The 21,126-nt window shown below is 36.9% G+C and overlaps 1 protein-coding gene across 1 annotated transcript in view; it reads left to right on the top strand.

Annotated features, from left to right (window-relative positions):
- The window catches only part of LOC137600418 (tumor suppressor candidate 3), a 53,195-nt gene extending 32,434 nt beyond the window's left edge, over positions 1-20,761 (top strand). The window contains exons 6-10 of the mRNA XM_068322035.1: positions 116-205; positions 10,849-10,912; positions 13,848-13,922; positions 19,237-19,327; positions 20,563-20,761. Coding sequence (XP_068178136.1) covers positions 116-205; positions 10,849-10,912; positions 13,848-13,922; positions 19,237-19,327; positions 20,563-20,578 — 336 coding nt within the window. The 3' untranslated portion in view covers positions 20,579-20,761. The remainder of the gene's footprint in view (positions 1-115; positions 206-10,848; positions 10,913-13,847; positions 13,923-19,236; positions 19,328-20,562) is intronic.
- The last annotated feature ends 365 nt before the right edge of the window (positions 20,762-21,126 follow it).

Here is a 21,126-nt window from a genome sequence, read left to right as displayed (position 1 = left end):
GAGTCGAGTCGGGTTGTTTATGTTTTTCACTTTTTCTGCAAAAAATAATTTGGATAGTGCGTATATTTGTATGCTAATCTCTTTCCCTTTATTTCCCCCTTTCCCTGTCTGTTAGTGTGTAGTGTTTGCGATGACATCTGGCCAAATGTGGAATCACATCAGAGGTCCCCCCTACGCCCACAAAAACCCCCAGAATGGACAAGTGGTATGAATAACAATCAATCTATTATTTTTTTCCTCTTTGCTCCCTCCTCTTTTCTCTTTTGTTTTAGATACTCAACCTTTCATCACTTTTACTCCTTTCCTCTTCTATCCCACCATCTTTTTCCTTCTTCTCTTGCCTGTTGATAATAATAAATTGATCTGATATAATGAAGTTATATCATATCAAAAAGAGCAAAAATACTCTTTACCCCAAACAACATGCTGCCATTTACGCAATTGCCACCTGATAATTGGTAAATGCTGACAAAGCAACTGTTTGTCAGGACAGCTGTGTGCTAATATCAATATTGTTTTATTTACCCATTTATCTATTTCTGCTTCTCTGATATATGTTGGCTTTTTTGGGCAGTTGCCACTTATTACTAATATCTGTACACACTTGCAGAATTGTGCAGGTATGAAGTTGCTGCTCATCATTTAAGTCTGTTCATCCAAGAGTGAAATTAAATTGCAAAAATATGACAAAAATTGAGAAAATGCGCATGATAGAGAGAAAGAGAGTGGTATAAACAGCAGGAAGGAAATATACTATGAAAATATAACCGTTGGTCCATGCTATTATTGTCTGATGCATGTCAAATGTATGTTCACATGTACAAAAATGCCTCCATAGTGAAGGATGCATGAGGTCATGAGAACACAAGGGAACAAAGCTGTGTGGTTGTTTGGAAATGCTACATCAGCTCATGCAGAGATTGAGTATTGGTATTCTCTGTGGCTTCACAGGTAGAGAAGACATACAAACACGCAACAAACCAGAGTGCACTCTCATAAAGTGAACAGAAAGAGATAATAAAAAGACATCACAACCTCCTTGGCCCTTTCATCTCCTATTCCATACGAAATGTTTCATCTCTTTGTCTGCATTATTATTTTCAGGCTCTGCAGGTTCTCTGTCATTTGTCAGGAGTTTATCCCTCATCCTTTGCAGCTCGCAGCTAGTGGTTGTTTCCATATACCCTTTCCTACAACTTACAATACATTCCACACAGACAAGCATCCACACAGAAAAAAATGTTTTCTTTGAGATAAATATGAGAACTCTGTGAGTTTGGATTAATTAAATAACATAAAGCCTGGCTTTATCTCATGACAAATAGCTTCACCTTCACAGTCGCTGAAGAGTGTCACATCATTCATTCAAAAAAAGAAATCAACACCTTAGGGCCATGTGATATGACAGAATCTCTCATTTGACAATGGAGAATCATCCATGGTTTCATATTATACTCTATTGTTTATGATCTTGTTAAGAAATCTCAATCTTTTCAGCAGTAGTGTCTCAAGCAGCACAGAATGAGTGAAACAAAGCAGGTTGTAGTGATGCACGTCTTTAATGACATCCAAGAGGGGGAAAAAATGAGCAAGATGCTCAATATGGTTCAACGTAAACCCACCTTAGCTGTTGTTTTCTCAAATCTATGAACTGTATTTGGTATGATCCTTTCAACATGGCTGTGTGTCCACACACAGCAGTGTGTGTATTAATATGAAAACAAAAGGTGAAAGTAGGTGAAAACTGTGAAATTTTTCAATAACATACTGAAACATTTTGTATTGTATGAGGAAGTCTGGAGCGGCAGAGAAGTATGTTAGAGCGGTGCAGGACATGTATGAGGTGTGCTGTAGGTGTGACAGAGGAGTTCAAGGTGGAGGTGGGACTGCATCAGGGTTCAGCTCTGAGCCCCTTCTTGTTGCTATGGTGATGGACAGGCTGACAGACGAGGTTAGACAGAAAATCTCCATGGACTATGATGTTTGCAGATGACATTGTGATCTGTAGTGAGGGCAGGGAACAGGTGGAGGAGAAGCTAGAGAGGTGGAGGTTTGTCCTGGAAAGGAGAGGAATGAAGGTTAGCCGCAGTAAGACAGAGTACATGTGTGTGTATGAGAGGGACTCAAGTGGAAGAGTGAGGTTACAGGGAGAAGAGATCAAGAAGGTGGAGGATTTGAAGTACTTACGGTCAACAGTCCAGAGCAATGGAGAGTGTGGAAAAGAGGTGAAGAAGCGTGTCCAGGCAGGATGGAACGGGTGGAGGAAAGTGTCAGGTGTGATGTGTGATAGAAGAGTATCAGCTAAAATGAAAGGAAAGGTGTACAAAACTGTGGTGAGACCAGCGATGTTGTTTGGTCTAGAGACAGTGTCACTGAGGAAAAGACAGGAGACAGAGCTGGAGGTAGCAGAGATGAAGATGCTGAGGTTCTCTCTGGGAGTGACCAGGAAGGATAGGATCAGGAATGGGTACATCAGAGGGACAGCACATGTTAGAGGTTTTGGAGATAAAGCCAGAGAGGCCAGACTGAGATGGTTTGGACATGTCCAGAGGAGAGATAGTGAATATATTGGTAGAAGGATGCTGAGTTTTGAACTGCCAGGCAGGAGGCCTAGAGGGAGACCAAAGAGGAGGTTTATGGATGTAGTGAAAGAGGACATGAAGGTAGTTGGTGTGAGAGAAGAGGATGCAGAAGACGGGGTTAGATGGAGGAAATTGATTGGCCGTGGCGACCCCTGAAGGGAAAAGCCCAAAGGAGAAGAAGTGAGCCTCGAATGCGAAATTGTGTGAATACATTGAAGCCTGCCTATATTATTCTATATAGTTTGACCTTAATCATTTCCCTTTCTGTTTCCATTTCCTCTACAGCAGTAGCCTCATTGACTTACATGCTTTAACTCCACTTTTTTTTTCTTTTTTTTTAACTTTCTGGCCAGACTACTATTTTGCAGCTATTCAACCAAAATAGCATCCTGGGCAGCTCCATTACATCCTGTGTAAATGGCCTCCTTCTCTTTCTTATTTCCTCCATTCCTTGATACCATGTCTAAATTCATCTATACCCCTTATGCTCTCTGTAAATCCTTTTGCTTTCTCCATCCCACAACAGAACCAGACAGACCATATTGAAAAGATGCCAGTCTTATCTTTCCCTTTCCTGCTTTTCTCCACTTTCCATGAATCTTCCTCACACCTTCTTCTATAATCCCACACTCTCTTCACTCCCCCTCCGACAGAGTAATTCCTTTAAAATGATGAGCAAGGGAGTCCAGGTAGGTTTTATTGAAAGGATCTGTCAGCTGACAAATGACTTGACCAAGCAGATGAAATTGTAGTGAGCATCTCAGTGTGTGGCCAAGAAACTATCGCTAGTTCTTTGTGTTTTTGCTTAGACACACACATACAGACATTAAAAAATGGGAAATGTACAGACTTTTGGAGATCCAGCAAATGCAAATTATGAAGATATTCTTACGACATTTTGAGTAATCTCTCTCTCATAAATTCACATACAGACAAACACACACACACATACACAAATTGACAACTTGACACTCAGAAGGTGAGAAGTTTCTTTTATTTTTGAACTTGCTTTAGTAATTCTTTCAGTGAACCTTCCCTTAGTCCCTCAGCTGTTCTGGATAAAGCGCTCCCAGTATGCTCCTTGTTAACTTCACTCCTTTTTCCAGTTATAGGAATAGATCAAGGATTGTGTCTTCATTCTCCAAAGCTGTTTAAATCAATCCACTAAACTTAAGAGAGTTTCTTGAACACATTTTGCCTCTCATCCAAGAGGCTTCTTCGGGAACTGAAGAAGCCTCTTGAATGAGAGGCGAAACGTCTCTCATTAATAATTTACAGTTTTGATTGTCTGTATCATCCTTCAAACTGTCGTCTTTACCCTTAGCTTTCTCTTTTTTACAATCTTATTGAGTGGACGCATTTTGCCGACCTTACTCAACAAAGTTTGTTCAAGATTGCTTATCATCATACTAATTTGTAGTGAACTCAGTCATACCTATGCTTTCCTTTATGTAATGAAGCACATTTCTCTTCCTTTACCTTAGTTGTTCCCTCGCCTCTGCTATTTCTGCTTTGTTGACTTTTCATTTATCCCTCTTCCTGTCTGAGTGCCTCCTGACCTTTACCAAACAAAACACACACAAACACACATTCAAACCAGACACAAGTCCATGATGCAAGGTAGAAACTGATAGCTATACCTATTTGTAAAGGTTGTCAGGCTCATAGCTATGAACGGTTAGCGCATCATAGTACTTTGGTTTTAGAACAAGTCAAGAAGGAAGGACAGGACGTATAATTATTTCTCGTGTGTGTGTGTGTGTGTGTGTGTGTGCCTGTGGGTAAGTGCATCTTTGATTGATTACATGTTGCATTAAGTGCATCACATTAAATAGCAATAAGCTTATCTGGGCTGCGACTAACAGTCAAGCAAGTGGCTGTAAAAGTGTTGGCAAACACATTTCATGTTTCCTGTTACTTTTTGCCGTAAGTAGTTTTCAATCACACTGCATGACAGGTGATGGACTGTTGGAGGTTGACTGTTTGCAGCAGTAGGGTAACTGAACCTGTTCTCTGCAGCACCTCACTAAACAGTGAACAACTGTGCACGGCTTGTCCTGCTCATCTTCCTGCTGTTGTAAAAACTAACTTCTTACAAAGATCCTATTATGTACCATAGTGTTTAACATGTGAAACATAACAGTCCAGTATTATTTATAATGTAAAAATTATGAAGTAGCAAATACCTAGAATAATTAGATTTTTTTTTTTTTAATTTCTTTTGGACATGTTAATATAAAAAGCAGAAATTCATATTTTTCTGTTCATTAATCCATGTTTCTTACATTGATGATGTTGAGTGGTTTTTCAAATGTTCCATGTAATACTTGATATGTCCAAAATTGATATAGATGTCCCTATATTGAAGTGATTCTGTTGTACTGATCTTTGGTGTAGTAACAACTCTTGTCCGTCTTTATTGCTCATATTTCACCAACTCCTCTGCACTCCTGATCACCATTGTTTTCATCTGGTCCGGAGAAAGCCCCTTCGTTCTGATGAAGATCCTGCAGTTGTTTTGTCGGTGTTGTTCATCAACCCATTCTTTTTTAGTGATATCAGGATTCTTTTTAGTGAGATTCTCTTAATGTACACATTTTTTTCTTTGAAGCCTTGATTTAGGAGATCAATTTTGTGTTTACGATTCTGGAATTTTATCAGCACTGCAGGTGGTCTCCTATCTTTTCTTCATTTCGTCCTTCACTTCTTCCATGGTGTTTTTAGCACCGCTTTTAGCTTTTCTTCCAACTTTTTATCAAAGTCACTCCTTAACTTATCAGAGTCGCTCTTTAACTCGTTCTTTAACTCTTTCATAGATGAGACCATCTGGTCTAGAGTATCTTCCGATTTTCCTCTTCCTCATGTCATTTTGCAGAGAATCAGTGTGAGTCAGTATGAGTATGAGTTAGAGAGATGACGACAACAGGAGAGACAGAGGAAAGACGTCCGCTCCGGTTGAGAGCCAGAAGTGTTTTGGTATCCATTTTCATTAAGTTAAGTCCTAAAGTTTTAAATGAATATGAAAACAAATTAAATGGAGACATCTAAAAGTAAAAATGTGAATGTGATAAAAGAGATAAAATGTGATAAAATGTACTTCACTCCTGAGATTTATTCAGAGGAATGATATTCCTGTACAAGAATGAGTTGAATGCAGTAGAGTATTTTAAGAGTGACAAGAGGTAGCCCACCAAAGCATAGTTCTGCACAACTTGCTGCAGAACAACTTTTTATAGAGTTCAAAATGGCAAAATTTCACTCAACACAACCAAAAATGGCAGTGAAAAAGCCTCATTGAGGAAATGAATATCTTAACCTCATTCCCCTATTGGCTCTGCTTATAAAACAAGTAAAAAGCAATAGAGTAGAATTAAAGTGCACTTGGTGGAATTAAGGGATAGAAGCTGTTCTCGATTCTTTCTGTTCATCTTTTACGCTCTTGTGCCTCCTTTCAGTGGGCAGTAAAGTGAACAGTTAGTATCCACGATGGGAACTGTTTTTTACAATCTTTTTGGGCTCTGCAGAGGCACGGAGAGCTGAAAATATCTTCCAGGGGGGAGGCAGAGGGCATCCAATGATCTTTTCTGCAGTTTTTATAACCTTCTGCAGAGCTTTCCTGTGTGCCGAAGAACAGCCAGTGCACCACACTGTGATGCAGTATGCCAGCACAGTCTCAACGGTGGCACACTAGAAGGTCACCAGCAGTGTCTTCTTCGATTCTGTCACAGCGGTCTCAGGAAGTGGAGTTGTTGCTGGGCCTTTTTGTTTTACAGAGCTGATGTATTTTCTGACCAGTAGAGGTTCACTGGGATGTGGATTCCCTGGAACTTAAAGGAGCAAACCCTCTCCGTACTGTCTCACTTAATGCAGAAGGAGACAGTGTCTTCTCTGTGCCACCTGTGGTCAGTGACCATCGTTTTAAATAGTAACGGACAGTCACAGCATGAATTTGATTGAATGTACTGTATGTAGATCCCTAGTGAGACTATTTAAGGAGATGGGATGAATGAGTCACCATACTGAATAGAAAAGTTATGTGCATCCATATATAGTTATACATTTCTTCCAAAGGACCCATATGATAAATTGACATTTTTTTGCAAGCACTGCCCGTCTGTCCAAATTTTCATGTATGCTAGCTGATTAGGTTAGAAATTTATTATAAAATGTTTGCTCTTTAAAAAACTGGGAAAACATTCTTTTTACATACTTCATACTGTCAGTATTTCCAACCTAGAGGTAATGCTCTAGGTTGAAATCAAGTTCTTGTTGTTGTATGTTTTTCTTCATTGACAGAATCATCACTTATAGATTAAAACATTGAATTTTGTCTTAATACGTGTGTTTACATTTTCTTAATGGATATGCCTCAATATAATCGATTATTTTGCGTAATATCTCTGTATTCAGCAAAAATAAAAAAAAACATTTCCAGTCTTTTACAGTCGTATTTATATATAAAAATGAATCTGCATATGTGTACCAAACAGAAAATGAAACAACAGACTTTCATTAATCCACATGTTGGTTCCATACCTTGAAATCTTTTTTAATGAACACACATTTCATACAGACAAATTCCTAAGCATGCTCACTCACAAACATACATTTATTTACAGGTCTTCATCACGCAGATATAGGCTACAGTGTTGGTTCATTTTTTTTTGCACATTAATAAATTGAACTCCTGTATTCTCATTTATCAGATTAATTGGAATTGCTTGAGAAATTTTTCAACCCCCCCTCAACTCGACTGTTGTTCATAGCCTCCATCTGTGGGTTGTGTTCCTGTAAAGGAGGCAGCATGCAGAGAGCTGTGTCCCCGAAAAGCAGTTTGAAGCAACATTAGTTTACTTTGTGGTCATAAAAGAAAAATCCTGTCACTGGATTTTTCATTCCAAGATTTTCCGTTCTTTCAGTCAGCGTGTCTGACCATCTGTTCACAGTTATTTCCATTTCACATAACACCCACATACTCAATATGTGCTTTTTCATTTTTTTAATATGTTAAAATTGATTTGTTTTGCTGAATTAATTCTACAGCTTGGTCTTCACTGATTTAAGTCAAGTTTTGGGTTTGTATTAAAACTCAAAAAAAGTCTGTTCAATCACCTACTATAAATATATATATATATACATATATATATATATATATATATATATATATATATATATATATATATATATATATATATATATATATATATATTGTCACATGTATCAAGAGGCCTTTTCCTATTTTTGAAATTTTTGAAAATTTATGTTTTTACTTAAAAATGTTAATTTGAAATGTGTATATTAGCCATGTAGCGAATACAGTATTTTTCATGTTTTCATGGTTATGGCAAATAATAAAAGTTGTCTTTTTCCAAATAGTTTGCTGATTTATGCAAAAAACAACAACATGTAAACAGAATTTGTCCTGTTTCTTGCAAGTTTGAAAAATACAATGTTCATTATTTTAGAAAATCATTTTCACATGTTTGAAATGAAAACAGGTTTTGCCTTTACAAATTCCTCACGTGGATTTGCAGGAGCCAAAGAAAGTGCTTCCCATGGGGTTGTTTGAGCTATCACGATCTGAACTTGATTTGGCAAATATTCCCCAAGTTACTGTTAATTTTCTACTGTGAGGTTTATTCATACAGTTAAGCCTTTGTGTGTGCCCTTTCTGAATTCACACAGCTGTGCCATTTCCTCAAAGGACTTTTTTTCCCCCACAAAGTTCTTCATTTTACAAAGGTGCTTTTGCTCTTTGAAACTTCAATGATTTTAGTGATCATTCATGTTTGTTCTGATCCGAAAAAGAAATTGAAATGCCTGTAATTAGACTAGTTTAACTAATAATAAAAAAAAATCACAGAAATTCCCCCATAACTCTCATAGTTGTTTCTGATACGTCTAATGGAAAAGTACTCTTGTATTTAGAGTAGTAATGGTATTTAAATGACCTCAAATGGCAATTAGAGATTGAAGTTTAGTAAAAATAACAAATTACAAACGGCCTATTGGAACCCATTGTATTTGTAGGTTGTGAACTTCCTGTAAAAATTAATGCAGAGCAACACATTTTGCTGAAGACAAAAGGATCTCTTGTGGACTTGAGCAGAGTGAAAAATACTTAATTTCTTTCAAGTGAAGCAAGAAAAAGTTATTCACCCTTTGCTTCTCCTCCTATGTCATCCTCTATTCCTTTTTTCTATCCTTGCTCCTGTATGAAAAGGTTAAAAAAAAACACTGGGGCAATGAAATAAAAAGAAATAAAAAGAACAGCTTTTATGTGACATAAAACTTTGGTTAATGACAATCTTCAGGGGACAAACTCACTGAAATGCTTTTTCCATATCTCTTTTCCTCCATTTGTCTCGTTTCCACAAGACCACCACTTTATCTTCTTTTGCATAACTATTCCATCACACAGAGACAGACGTCACTTGATAAAGACGTCTGGCATCTCATCAAAGAACTTGCTTGTGCAGAATTCTCTCAGATTAGGCTGCATGGAAGACATTCTTCAAGAGGTTAGACAATTGTTGTGCAGCAGAGGGTGATCCAAATACAGAAAGATGACTAAAATACATTTACAGACAAATACATTGTGTTAATTTAAGGTTGGTAATGAATGGAAATCCTTTGCAAAAAAGGAAAGGACCATTCTTATTTTTCTTCTGTCCCTTTTTTTAACCCTATGACTGACATTGTTAAACAACAGATGCTAACATATAATCACAGTGTCATGAATCTGCTTTAATATTCTCCAAATGAATACATGAATGGATTATTTTTGTTTGCACCATACATGACCTCGTTTTTATCCTGTTTGACTGACTGTATTTAATGACATGTCGTGCTTGTGGTTTTATCTCCTTAAAGATATAGAAGAAACATTGAGACAGGAAATTGTATGAAATTTAAAAAAAAGCATGAAACTGTCTCAAGTGGGCTCTATATGTTTTAAGTTTGAAACTAAATGAGTTCACAAAACCTTACAGTCAGTATGTAGGGTTAGACTGACCTTCCTACCCACTCAGTGAAAAGGTAGCACTAGTATATACTATCATTGTGACTCAGAAATTGTTTTTTCCTTTTCAGGTATTTGACAGAAATATGTGTGAAAACACAAGTAAACATATTTCTTGTTGCTTTGCTGCATAAACCTGTTAATTCTTTGAAGATAGTGTACCCTCCATTATTTACTCAGTCTCTTGTGTCTGTGAAGACATACTGTAGCAAGCATTGACCTGGAATTTGGACACAATTTTGACTACAACAAGCTCCATGCCTGAAAAGAATGTTTTTTTAAAAATGATTGTGTCTTTTCTTATACAATTGAAATGACATGAAGTCAAGGAAAGTAATGAATGAGAACTCTAGTGCCAAGAGAAACTGACTGTTACTGCCACATATTTTCTAGGTATCTGGGATGGTATTATCTTCTTCCCTTTTGTATTTGATGGCCCAGTGTACCCAATAATAAAGATAAGACTTGATATATAGAAGCACCCTTCCATAGCATTCATAGGTTTCTGTCAACTCTTATCAGGACTGCCACCCAATCAGCAGGCACAATAAATCAGTGTTTTCTCAATTGTTCTCTGTTTAGCGCCTACCAGAAAGAAGAAAATGTTTTGAGCCTTCCGCCCTTTAGCCACACACTTTGATGTGTGTGCATGTGTGCATGTGTGCGTGCGCGTGTGCGCATGTTCCCAGGGTCACATGCATGCCCCCCACAATTTTAGAATCACAGCTCTAACTGAACATGAAATATCTGATGGGGGGAAAATGCACATTCCGTTATGGCTCTTACGTAGGTTAAACAACCCCTTGCAGTTATCCATCCACCACCACCACCACCATACAGTTGGTATGATGTAGTAATACAGGTCATTTACAGTTGCACCACTTCCTGTTGACTGAAAAATATAATGCATGCAAGAAATTTCATAAACTGGGAGCATCTTTTGTACTATGCTTGAATTCATAATGACCCACATTAAGGTGAAAGCAGAATACATGCACCTGTGATAATGGTTCTGAATGAAACACTTCAATTCAGGTGTGTCCACATAGTTTTGTTCATTACCATTTTTGGTAATTTTAAGTACAGTGAAGAACTTTTTGTCATCAAAATGTGAAAATGAAATCAAAATGAATGATTTTAGCAATGACTTTATTTATGCATTGCATGCTACATTTCTTTAATTGAGGAAAATTCACCTTGGGTATTTTCCATCTGCCTCTGTCCTTCTCTTTGTCTCCTCCACAGAGTTATATTCACGGCAGCAGTCAAGCTCAGTTTGTGGCTGAGTCCCACATCATCCTTCTTCTGAGTATCCTTTCACCAATATCAGTACCACTGACTTTATACGGTATATATCGACATAAAAGTAAATAGGATTGTGCTTCAAAATGCAAATTGTCTTGAGTAATTACACACTGCAGCTTATCCTGACACCAATTTCTGCCTTTTCTTACTCAAAGACCACCTTCCACAAGTCTGAAGCAACATCCAATTTTGTTGTCTGCTACATTTGTTTTCCCAGTACAAAGGGGTTTCTGTGTGGATTTTCCACAGGGAGGGTGCCTGTTGAACTGAATAAACAGACTATACAAAGGCAGATTGTACTTCTGACTTGTTCCAAATTTATGCCCTGATTGCACGGAGCGTCTTTGTGTGTTTACTTGTGTACTTGTTAGCAAGATATGTGTTTTTCTTGCCTACTTCTTTCAATGCTTGCACACCTTGTGCACTCTTGCACTGGCGCTTTTATATGTTTGTGGATAATGATATGTTGCTCCTTCTTTGCTGTTTTTGTGGTCCCCACGGAAAACAGCAGGTCCTAGGTCACACCTGCTGCAAACCAATATTTGTTGTTCGTGCTCACAGTTTGATTCCTTATTTTATACTCATCTGATTACATCAAACTGAAACACAATCATACATTCACAGCTGCTGAATTTCTGAAAAATACTGTACCGTGCCATTTGTTTCAGTGTGAGTTTTACGTCATATACAAATGATATATAATTTGTGTGAATATTTTTTTACAGGAAACCGTAAACACAGTGGACCGTCTCAAAGCTTCTAAATCTCAGGCAACCACTGTTATGCTTCGAGTTAAAAAATCAAAAGCTGAGGTGATGTCTGACTGCTGAATTCCAGTTTTTCTAAGAATATGAGTGAAGAGAAACTGGCAAATGATTCTCGTTTGTCAGGTGGGGGTGCAATTATCGCCTATAATTACTACCTGATGTTATAACTGCATTATAACTGCAAACTATACAAGCCCCTATATGATACCAATCAAGGAGATAACCCCCCCCCCAAACTCTGCGGCAATTGTTGTAAATTAGTAACATGCCCCGGGGGAAACAAACCCAATCAACTGACCTTTCTATAACTTTTGATATTGTTTAGTTTTTGTGAGTGCCATAATGGCATGATAATCTGGTCGTAAAAATATTTATGCAATACCTCCTGTGCCTCCAGACATGAATTAATCATCCACTAAACCTGTACTGTGGGTTGTCCGAAAATGATCTTTCTCTTTCAAAATCATCCGGGGTGAAGTGCTCATGGCAGATTCTTGGATCTTTGGTAATTTTGAGCCTGTTTATCCTTGCTCTCCATTGCTCTCCAGTCTTTCCAGAAGGTATTCTGAAGAAAGATACTTACTTATCTTTGTGTCTAACTCTTGTGGTGTCCATTCACCTCACGGGTAACTATGATTTTATCAAATATATCGCTTCATTGATCGTATTGTGTTGTAATTCCTGCCCTTACCGATGAAGCGACGGGTATCGCCGATGACGTATTACCCCACGTAACGGTGTCCTAACACCAGGGTTGTTGCCAGACATCTAGGGAAAAAAATTTAATTATTATTTTTTCATAATGATAAACAAAATATATATTACTTTTAAATGAGTTTACCGTCCCTTTAACATTCAACATGTTTTACTTCCAGGATTGAGTAAATGTGTAGAAGATATGCAATGACATTTCAGAAATAATATGTACCTTCACCATCTTATCTTTTATCATCAGGTACCTCATTTGTTAACAAATGTGTTCTTTGACATTTAAATATGGCCTGATCGCAGTGAATGAATATATTATTTTAATTTCAGTTACGGGGGGTAAGTGCTGAAATGATAAATGATATTTAAGACTCCCTTCTGTTTGTTTAGATGACTTTAAACCTGGAGTACACATTGCAAAAGCATCACCAGAGGCAGAATGTTTGAAGAAAATGTGAATGTGTTGTATGGAAGTAAAAACAAAAAAGTACTGTAGTAAGCAATATATTATTAAACCAAATTCATAAAGAGATCATTTAGATGTAATAGTTTGGGGAAATTCTTTTAAAGCTAACATACTTCACAACCATAATGTTCTTTGCCATACTGTAGACAGGTTGTCATAAGAAAACTGTATGGTTGAGAAAGTCTTTCAACCATTAAAGGAAGATGTATCTTATATTATCAAGTGATAGGTCTCCATTTGTTATAACAGTTTCATTATAACTTCGCACCTTTTCTTCTTTTGTTAATCTTTTGTTTGCTGACTTCAGTTATACATCTTGGGATACAGAAGACAATGATTTGATTTGGGATCAGTTCAAGTGTTAATTCAACAAGTTGTGTAATATTTTACTGTGCTATTAGATATATAATACAAAAATAAATAATAAATTTTTTTATCGAGTTAATATCAATGAGCCCCCATCAGTAATGCTTCCCAACCCAGTCCAAGGTCTTGTGAAGACAGGAGAAAGGTTTCCAAAATGTTAAGACAATATAAGAAACATTTTGACAAGGACTAATTTGTCATTTTGGAGAGTTGACTCAACATCAATAACCTTTCTGAGTTTTTAAAAAATCAATTTTGATGGAAATCCACTATGATGTTTTTACTTCCAAGGGTAAGAATGCAGCAAAACACATTTAAAAAGATTGAAAAATGTCTCCTTTTGTTGTTGGCATGCGCTCACTTTGCTCTTACAAACAGAGAATAATAAAAAAAGTGCTTGCGACTGACTCAAGCACCTTTTAGACAGACATTCATGAAAAAGCACAGTCCATTTTCCCATATTAATTTATCGTGTTTGGTAATCTGAATGAAAGCTTCTGTGCATGTGTGTGTGTGTCGGGGGGGGGGGGTATGTTTAAGTACAAATTGGTGTCCAGCTGGGGCAATGTGTATTCCAGTTGCTCCCTCTACTGTGTTATGAATATCTTGTTTCCTTGACAACCTTGTCCCAGATGCTGCAATCACCATGGGAATGGTGTTGCTAAATGAAGCTGCCACCTCCAAGGGTGATGTTGGCAAGAGAAGGAGTAAGTTGAACAAGATTGTTTTTTTTTCTCTATTAGTGATATTGCTACCATTTTTTTACAGCTTCAGTTTCTCATTTTCGGACAAAAAGCACAGGTTGTATTAACCAGCAGATGATCATTTATTATTGTGTCACCGGTGCTAGTGAGGTTGTAAATTCTTGCAAAATAAGTAAAGGAACTGCATTGTTTCAATTCTTGAAAGAATTATCATAAGATGTCTTATAAATGTGAGAAAAATCAAAATGCAACATGTTAAGCAATGATAATATTGAAAAATAAATTTAACCATACATAATAGCGAATGTTTTTGCTACTTTATTAAGATTTACTACCTTAAAAACAGTTATCTTGGTGCGACATTAGCAGCAGGGAAGTATTCCACTCAATTTCTGTCAAAGGTACGCAATGTTGAAAGGATTACCCTCTTTTAAGTTACACAACTTCATTGCCTGCTATTTCACTGCAAGGCCTCTTATTGTGACTCTGTATCAGTAGAAAATAACCTTTCATTACTTGGCTCCCCCATATTTTCTATCTTCGATTGAATAGGACAAATGTCTTTTGAGCCTTTTCTATTTCTTTTGCACTTATTTCCCATTTTGCCAGAATGTCTTATTTCATGAATGCACTTCAATTTCAAAACAGTTGGTGCCACAATACAAGACGCTGCTTCTTTTTTGGCACACAAACACAACAATAAGTCATATTTCTTTTCAGGTATCATCTATGTTTGTGGACAACAGATAATCTAGATTGATTCAACAATCTATAATTTTTGTGCCACCGAGAACTTCATTTTGCATCATTATAGTTGGTGGGCCGCAGTCATTTCAGACTAGCTTAACTTTAAAAAGATGTCACAATACTACTAAGTGCAAGTCAGACTGTTTGATATTACAATTTATAATGTGATTGATCCTTGGTTAAGCCTTGATCAGCTGGTATTTACATGGTGCTATCAAAATTAACATGATTTTCCTTGATGAAAAAATGATTTGGTGTGTTTCTAGATTACCTTGAGGTAATAAGAGAGAGGGAAAGCTCACAGTGTAGTGACTGAAATGGTGAGTATGACCCTGACAACAGAACTAGATTTCTTCAAATAGCGAAGAGCTTCAATATTTGGGTTTTAATCGACGAGTTTGGGAATGTCAAGGTCTCAAATTGTATTTATTGAAATGAATATCCTATTTAATGGAGGTCAATTTGAATTAATCAGATTCTGAAACATTTTCCATTGCAGCACATTCTGTTACTCAGAAAGTTTTACAGTTAGTTTAATGTTAAAAAGAATACATTAAACAATTTATATAAATTAAATGAACTTTAAATTTGATGTTGGAATAATATTAATCATAAATGTGCTAAGAAGTAATTTAAAAGAAGAAATCAGACTCATGTATTAGACTTAGCAGATATGGATGATGCTCTTTGTACATACATCAAAGTGCACAGAGGCCTTCTCAAACAGTTGCGAAGTTTCTGACATCCACTTGTTCTTCTCTTTCTTCTCATCCTCATTTTAGTTTGCTAATGTATTGGTTGCAATCTTTCTCTTTCACTATAATTCCTTTTGTTTACTCATTTTTCAATACTATACCCATGCTTGTAGAGATCTGTCAGTCCAGACCAATGCCCATTGAGGTGCATTTCACCAGGTATGATGAAGGGAACCTATGACATCATAAAGATGATGATGATATTGATTTTGATGACAATTATATTGATATGAACACTATGGGTCTCTGTAATTGGGATCCAGGGGTGTCGTGGGATATTGCAGTCTGTGACTGCCTTGGATCTAGTTTAAATATATCTTTCATCACTAGTTTGAATCAAAAGAATAAGTTTGCTTTCTTCATTATTCCTCTGATGTACGTTAGGAAACATTTGTCTTTCTTAGTATGGAGGACAAAGACTAGGAGAGTTGGCTGTTGTGGACCAGGAAGACTTGTTTCTCTTTTCTGAACAAGAATACACTCGTATCTGACTTCATGTGTGTTTTATCAGCTACCGCATACATACATTTTATATACATAGAATTGGTATATGTTTAGTGTTTTGTGTTCATCCTTTCATTCTTTATCTCACTCCTTCACAAACATCTTAATGTTGTTTGACAACTGCCGCATAAGCATGCTAATATCAAGACATAAGCTTTTAAGAAAGTTATTTATTCTATCTACCATTATCATTAGTGATGCACATACAGACACAAAATTTAAACTAGCACATTCCAAAGCAACATAAAGAACAGCCGCCTTTCAGCAATGGAGCGACAATTAAGGCTGAATGATGGCGTAATCACTCGATGTGGGTGTTAAATCCCTGGTCTGTGCTACATTTCTGTAGATCACTGAAAATCACGACTGAAAATTAACATTTTTGAGAATAAAATTGTCAACTTGCTGCATAGCTGTCTTTAGGATTTTAGGGATTTTAAGGACAGTAGAAATTTGTCAAGATAAAAACAAGCCAACTATAGGATCTAAAAAATGTTTAGTTATTTCTTGGTGGAAAGAGCTGTGCAATAAAGTTTCAAATTGGCACATGTATGTACATAACCCTCTTAGATTGTTTTTTTACAATCTTGAAATTACTAACTAAAATTACAAGTGGTACTTTTATATCTACTAAGTAAGTACTGGTGTAGTCCTCTTTTCGGATTACATTGAACAAACCATAAAATGTCCTTGACAGTGTTGTAATGAAGTAGACAGAAGACTAACACTGATGTACACCTCGCAATGCATTCAGCTGTCTTCTATGAATGATGATGACAATCGATCATAACCTGCTTCAGAGCAGATTAAACATGTCGCAGTGGTAGTGCACCAAAGAAGATTCCCTGTGTCGTATCAATGTTGCTTTCCAGAAGACACTAATTGACATAAACCTGATCCAGACTCATCTAAAATGAGCTAAACATGGCTTGACACTTGTGGTAACACTTAGTGTCAACCAAAACATGCTCGTAATTGTAGAACAGACTACGAGGAACCATTTGTCATCACAATATCTATTCAGGCCCTGTGGTGCACTGGCATTGCGCCCGGAGCGTACCCTGCTTCACGCTCGAAGTTTGCTGGGATAGGCTCCAGCAACCCCGCGACACAGGATAAGCGGAAGAAGAGGATATTGAATATCCATTCACAATTGCCCTAATGTGATAGGCTTATCTTAATATGTTAATTGGTTTCATTGAAAAATGTGTATGTATTTTCACCATGCCAATACCAATACATCATGGTTTAAATTGAGCTGATGAATGCAGTGAAAAGAGGGATTACTACCTTTGTCACTGAGGGAAATCAGTCAGCTTTAACAACTTGTCTTTTAGCCAAGGTCATGAATCACTTAGCATATTAGCATGCTTAGTAGGTGTGCGTAATTATCTTTGAATTGAGGTACCTCTTAGTCATAATTAAAGATGAATAACAAATGCGTCCCACTATAATTAATGAAGATGCACGGACATCCTGTCACTGATGCACTCTCAGTCATACATGTACATACAACAGAGAGGCATGAGGGCCTTCCCTCACAACATACAGTACTCTCAAGTATGCAATGTTCTCATGTCCAGCACCTGGGTTTGTATCTCAATACCTGTGACACTGTGTTGAATTAATTATCCATCCAAGCTTGATTTAACCCCAGGTCCATTCTCTCAGCTCTCAACGGGTGCTAAAAATGTCTTTACATATTTGTACAAATGTTATAACACCTTGAATAGCATGCATATTGTTTAAGACATTATAATCTCCCATAATGTAATACAAATCACTTAACTCCATCAAACACAGTTGTGGAATAACTTGCCAATTGATATCAGATTATTAAATTTCTGAAGATGTTCAGTGGAGATCTTTATTACATAATTGGTAAAGTATTACATTATTGGCTTTTACACGCATCTAGAGAATAAAGCCAGTTTTATAATTGTAGTGGAACTGACAGGGAGCAATGGCAGCAAATCTATGCGCAGATGCATTACGGATAACAGAAAACATGCACTCCCACACACACACACACACACACACACACACACACACACACACACACACACACACACACACACACACACTCACACACACACACACACACACACACACACACACACACACACAGTGAGAACAAGCTCATATCTCACTTTTTAGTCTCCAGAAGAGGTCCTCATCCTAATCCCTGATTAACAATATCAGTTGGCAGTGACAGTTTAATTTAACACAGTGCTTTTCAAGGATTAACTGCTGCATGAGGGTGTGCACACACACACACTCACTTACACAATTCCCCCTGCAGATTAAAGATCTTGCTTACTTATATTTTGCTTTAGAATAGCCACAGAGGAAATAAGATGATAATAACTGCAAACACAATTTTCTGCAAGGCAGCAGGGTTGATGATGAGAAGGCAGTGTCACATACACTATATGTATAAACATATTAGGACACCTTACACCCCTTATACCTACAGGAACTTTTATGACGTCCCATTCTAAATTCATGGACTTTAAAATGGAGTTAGTCCCCCCTCTGCACTTACAACATTATCTACTCCTCTGGGAAGGCTTTCTGAAAAATATTGAAGTGTGTCTGTGAAAATGTTTGACCATTCATCCAGAAGAGCATTTGTGGGGTCAGGCGCTGACTGGCTCACAATATCTGCAGTACCAGTTCATCCCAAAGGTGTGCGATGGGGTTAAGATCAGGGCTCTGGGGAGACCAGTGAAGGTCTTTGACTCCAGAAACACCAAACCATGTCATGGATCTCAGTTTGTGCTTGGAGAGAAAAGAAGACTTGCCAAAATAAAGTTAAATATGAAATTGTTATTGAAAGCATTGCATTTGTGAAACTCTTTTTGCTAAACATGTCAAGATTTTTAAGAAAAATAAAATTCCCATTTGGTTATGCATATGTAAATGTGTGTAACTGCTTACATGTGTGCTTTGTGGGTGTTAATAATAAAATAATAAAGTCATTGTTAGTCAATTGATAATTATTTTTGTGTAATTTTAAAAAATATCATGTGTGTTAATAATTTAATGGATTTTCTTTCAACTTGCACTACTTTATGTTCTTCTTTAGTAAATGAATAATTCTAGTTGTAAAGAAATGTTTAATAGTACTATACTGTATATTTTTTATATTCCTTGATGTTGTGTCCCAAAAGATCATTTATTTTGTGCTTTTTGCAGCTTCTCTGAGTTATTTTTGACTAACTTAGCTTGTGTGTGTGTGTGTGTGTGTGTGTGTGTGTGCGTGTGCGTGTGCGTGTGTGTGCGTGTGTCTGTGTGTATCTTTATTTCAGTCATCTGTTTGGTTGGCCTTGGTCTGGTGGTGTTTTTCTTCAGCTTCCTACTCTCCATTTTTAGGTCCAAGTACCATGGATATCCCTACAGGTAACTATAGCAACTGTACTTGATATTTGCAGAAGTTTTTAGTGAAGAGAATGTAACTAAATACATTTAGTTGTAAATTAAATAGAGATAAATAAAATAATGTTTTCCATGAGTATTTTAGTTTTCTCTGAAGTCATACTTTGTAAAAAATGGATAAAACCACAAGTAGACACTTTATATTGTCCTTCGTACTCAATTGCATTGTCAGTCTCAGATGTAGAATTTTAATTAGTACCACTTGTAGATTCATGTAGTGATACCAATTGTAATGAATGAATAAATTATTGTTTTAAAGATTTCTAATCAGATAGAGAATGTATCATATTTTCTCTCGTCTTCTTTTAAACATGTTTTTTTTTTAATCAAAAGATATCAAAGAATGCCCTCGGTCCCTGTTACCTGGTTTTAGTTTGATGTTTTTTAATTTTTTTCCTCATCTCAAGTCTTCAGATTGGTTATATTCATACTTTTTTTCTTCTTTATTATCCCTTTCAGCGTAGTGAACCAGAACAGCAGCAATTTGGTGTCAATTTGAGCTAAAGGTCACCAACACATGAAAAAGACTGAATGTGTGATAACACTTTTTGCACAAGTTTGCAGTCTGTGTTCACTGGTGCAACTGTAGAATATTACAGCACAACAAGAGAACACTTTCAGTAACAGAAGCTCACCTCTGACGTGTTTAGGGGCACTGGGGTTTAGCCCCCAGGGCACATGAATTACTGTCATGCAGGCCCTGTACAACCCTCCAGAGAACTGCGGCCTTGAAATTTGAGCATAGTTCACTGATTGTTTAATCTATCAAAGGATAGCTGAACCATTGTATCAACCTGGAAGTTTCCTGGAAATAATTCAGTATTTTGGCACCAAACTGGTCTCAAAATAGAGATGCCATTGAAAAAAGTCAAGGCACGAGAAAAAAATTATTTATGAGAAGTAAGAACTTCAGAATCTGAGGTGAGAAAAGCGTGACAGAGCCTGCTCATGTCCTGCTGCTCATTTCTTTTCGGCCTATAATAAAGAATATGGCAAATAGTATATAAAAGGTGTGCATGTAGAGAGATGAAGTTAGCGCAGTGAAATCACATCAAAGCTTTTTTAAATATTTTAAATCCCCAAAATCAGTTTTTTGGGGGTTGCTGTTTTATGTGAAACATACATGAACTGTATTTTATCCCTGTTATCCCCATTTGATTCTCTGCTTTTTCTGCTTCCTTTATTTTTTTGCTTTCCAGCTTCCTCATTAAGTAAAGAAGAAAGAGGAGGAGGTCAGAGGTTGGAGAAACGGTGGTCTGAGAAGTCAAGAGGAGTCGAGAAGATACTTGAAGAAAGGAGAAGGCTCTGTCACAGTTCATTAACATTCTTGCATAGTGCAGTTTCTTTCTTGTGTGTTATATCATAAAATCATTTTGAATTGATAAGTCAACACTGGAGAATAAAGGTATTGATACCTGTCAGTGTGTCTGTCATTTCTTCATGGTCAGTGTTCAGACACACTGACCTGTAAATTGCTGTTTGCAGTATTGCAAGACTTTCTTGCTGGAATTTCCGCAATTTCATCAAAATCAAGAGTTTAAAGTCGATAATGCACCAACGGGTTTTACCCTTCAGCACAACATAAATATGTTATGTAGTGTAACCACTCAGCAATGTGACTGAATGGAAGGTCAGATTGTGACTGCATTTCAATTTTCGTCAGGTAGTGAGTTGATTGTCTGCTTTTCAGAGGTATGTTTATACATTCCTGTCCACACTGGAGTCCTGGTTCTCATACTTTTACAGATATGAGGACACAAAAT

This window comes from Antennarius striatus, chromosome 8 (assembly GCF_040054535.1).
Source record: "Antennarius striatus isolate MH-2024 chromosome 8, ASM4005453v1, whole genome shotgun sequence".
NCBI lineage: Eukaryota > Metazoa > Chordata > Actinopteri > Lophiiformes > Antennariidae > Antennarius > Antennarius striatus.
Note: the sequence above shows the minus strand (reverse complement) of the source record. Positions and strands in the feature narration are given on the sequence as shown.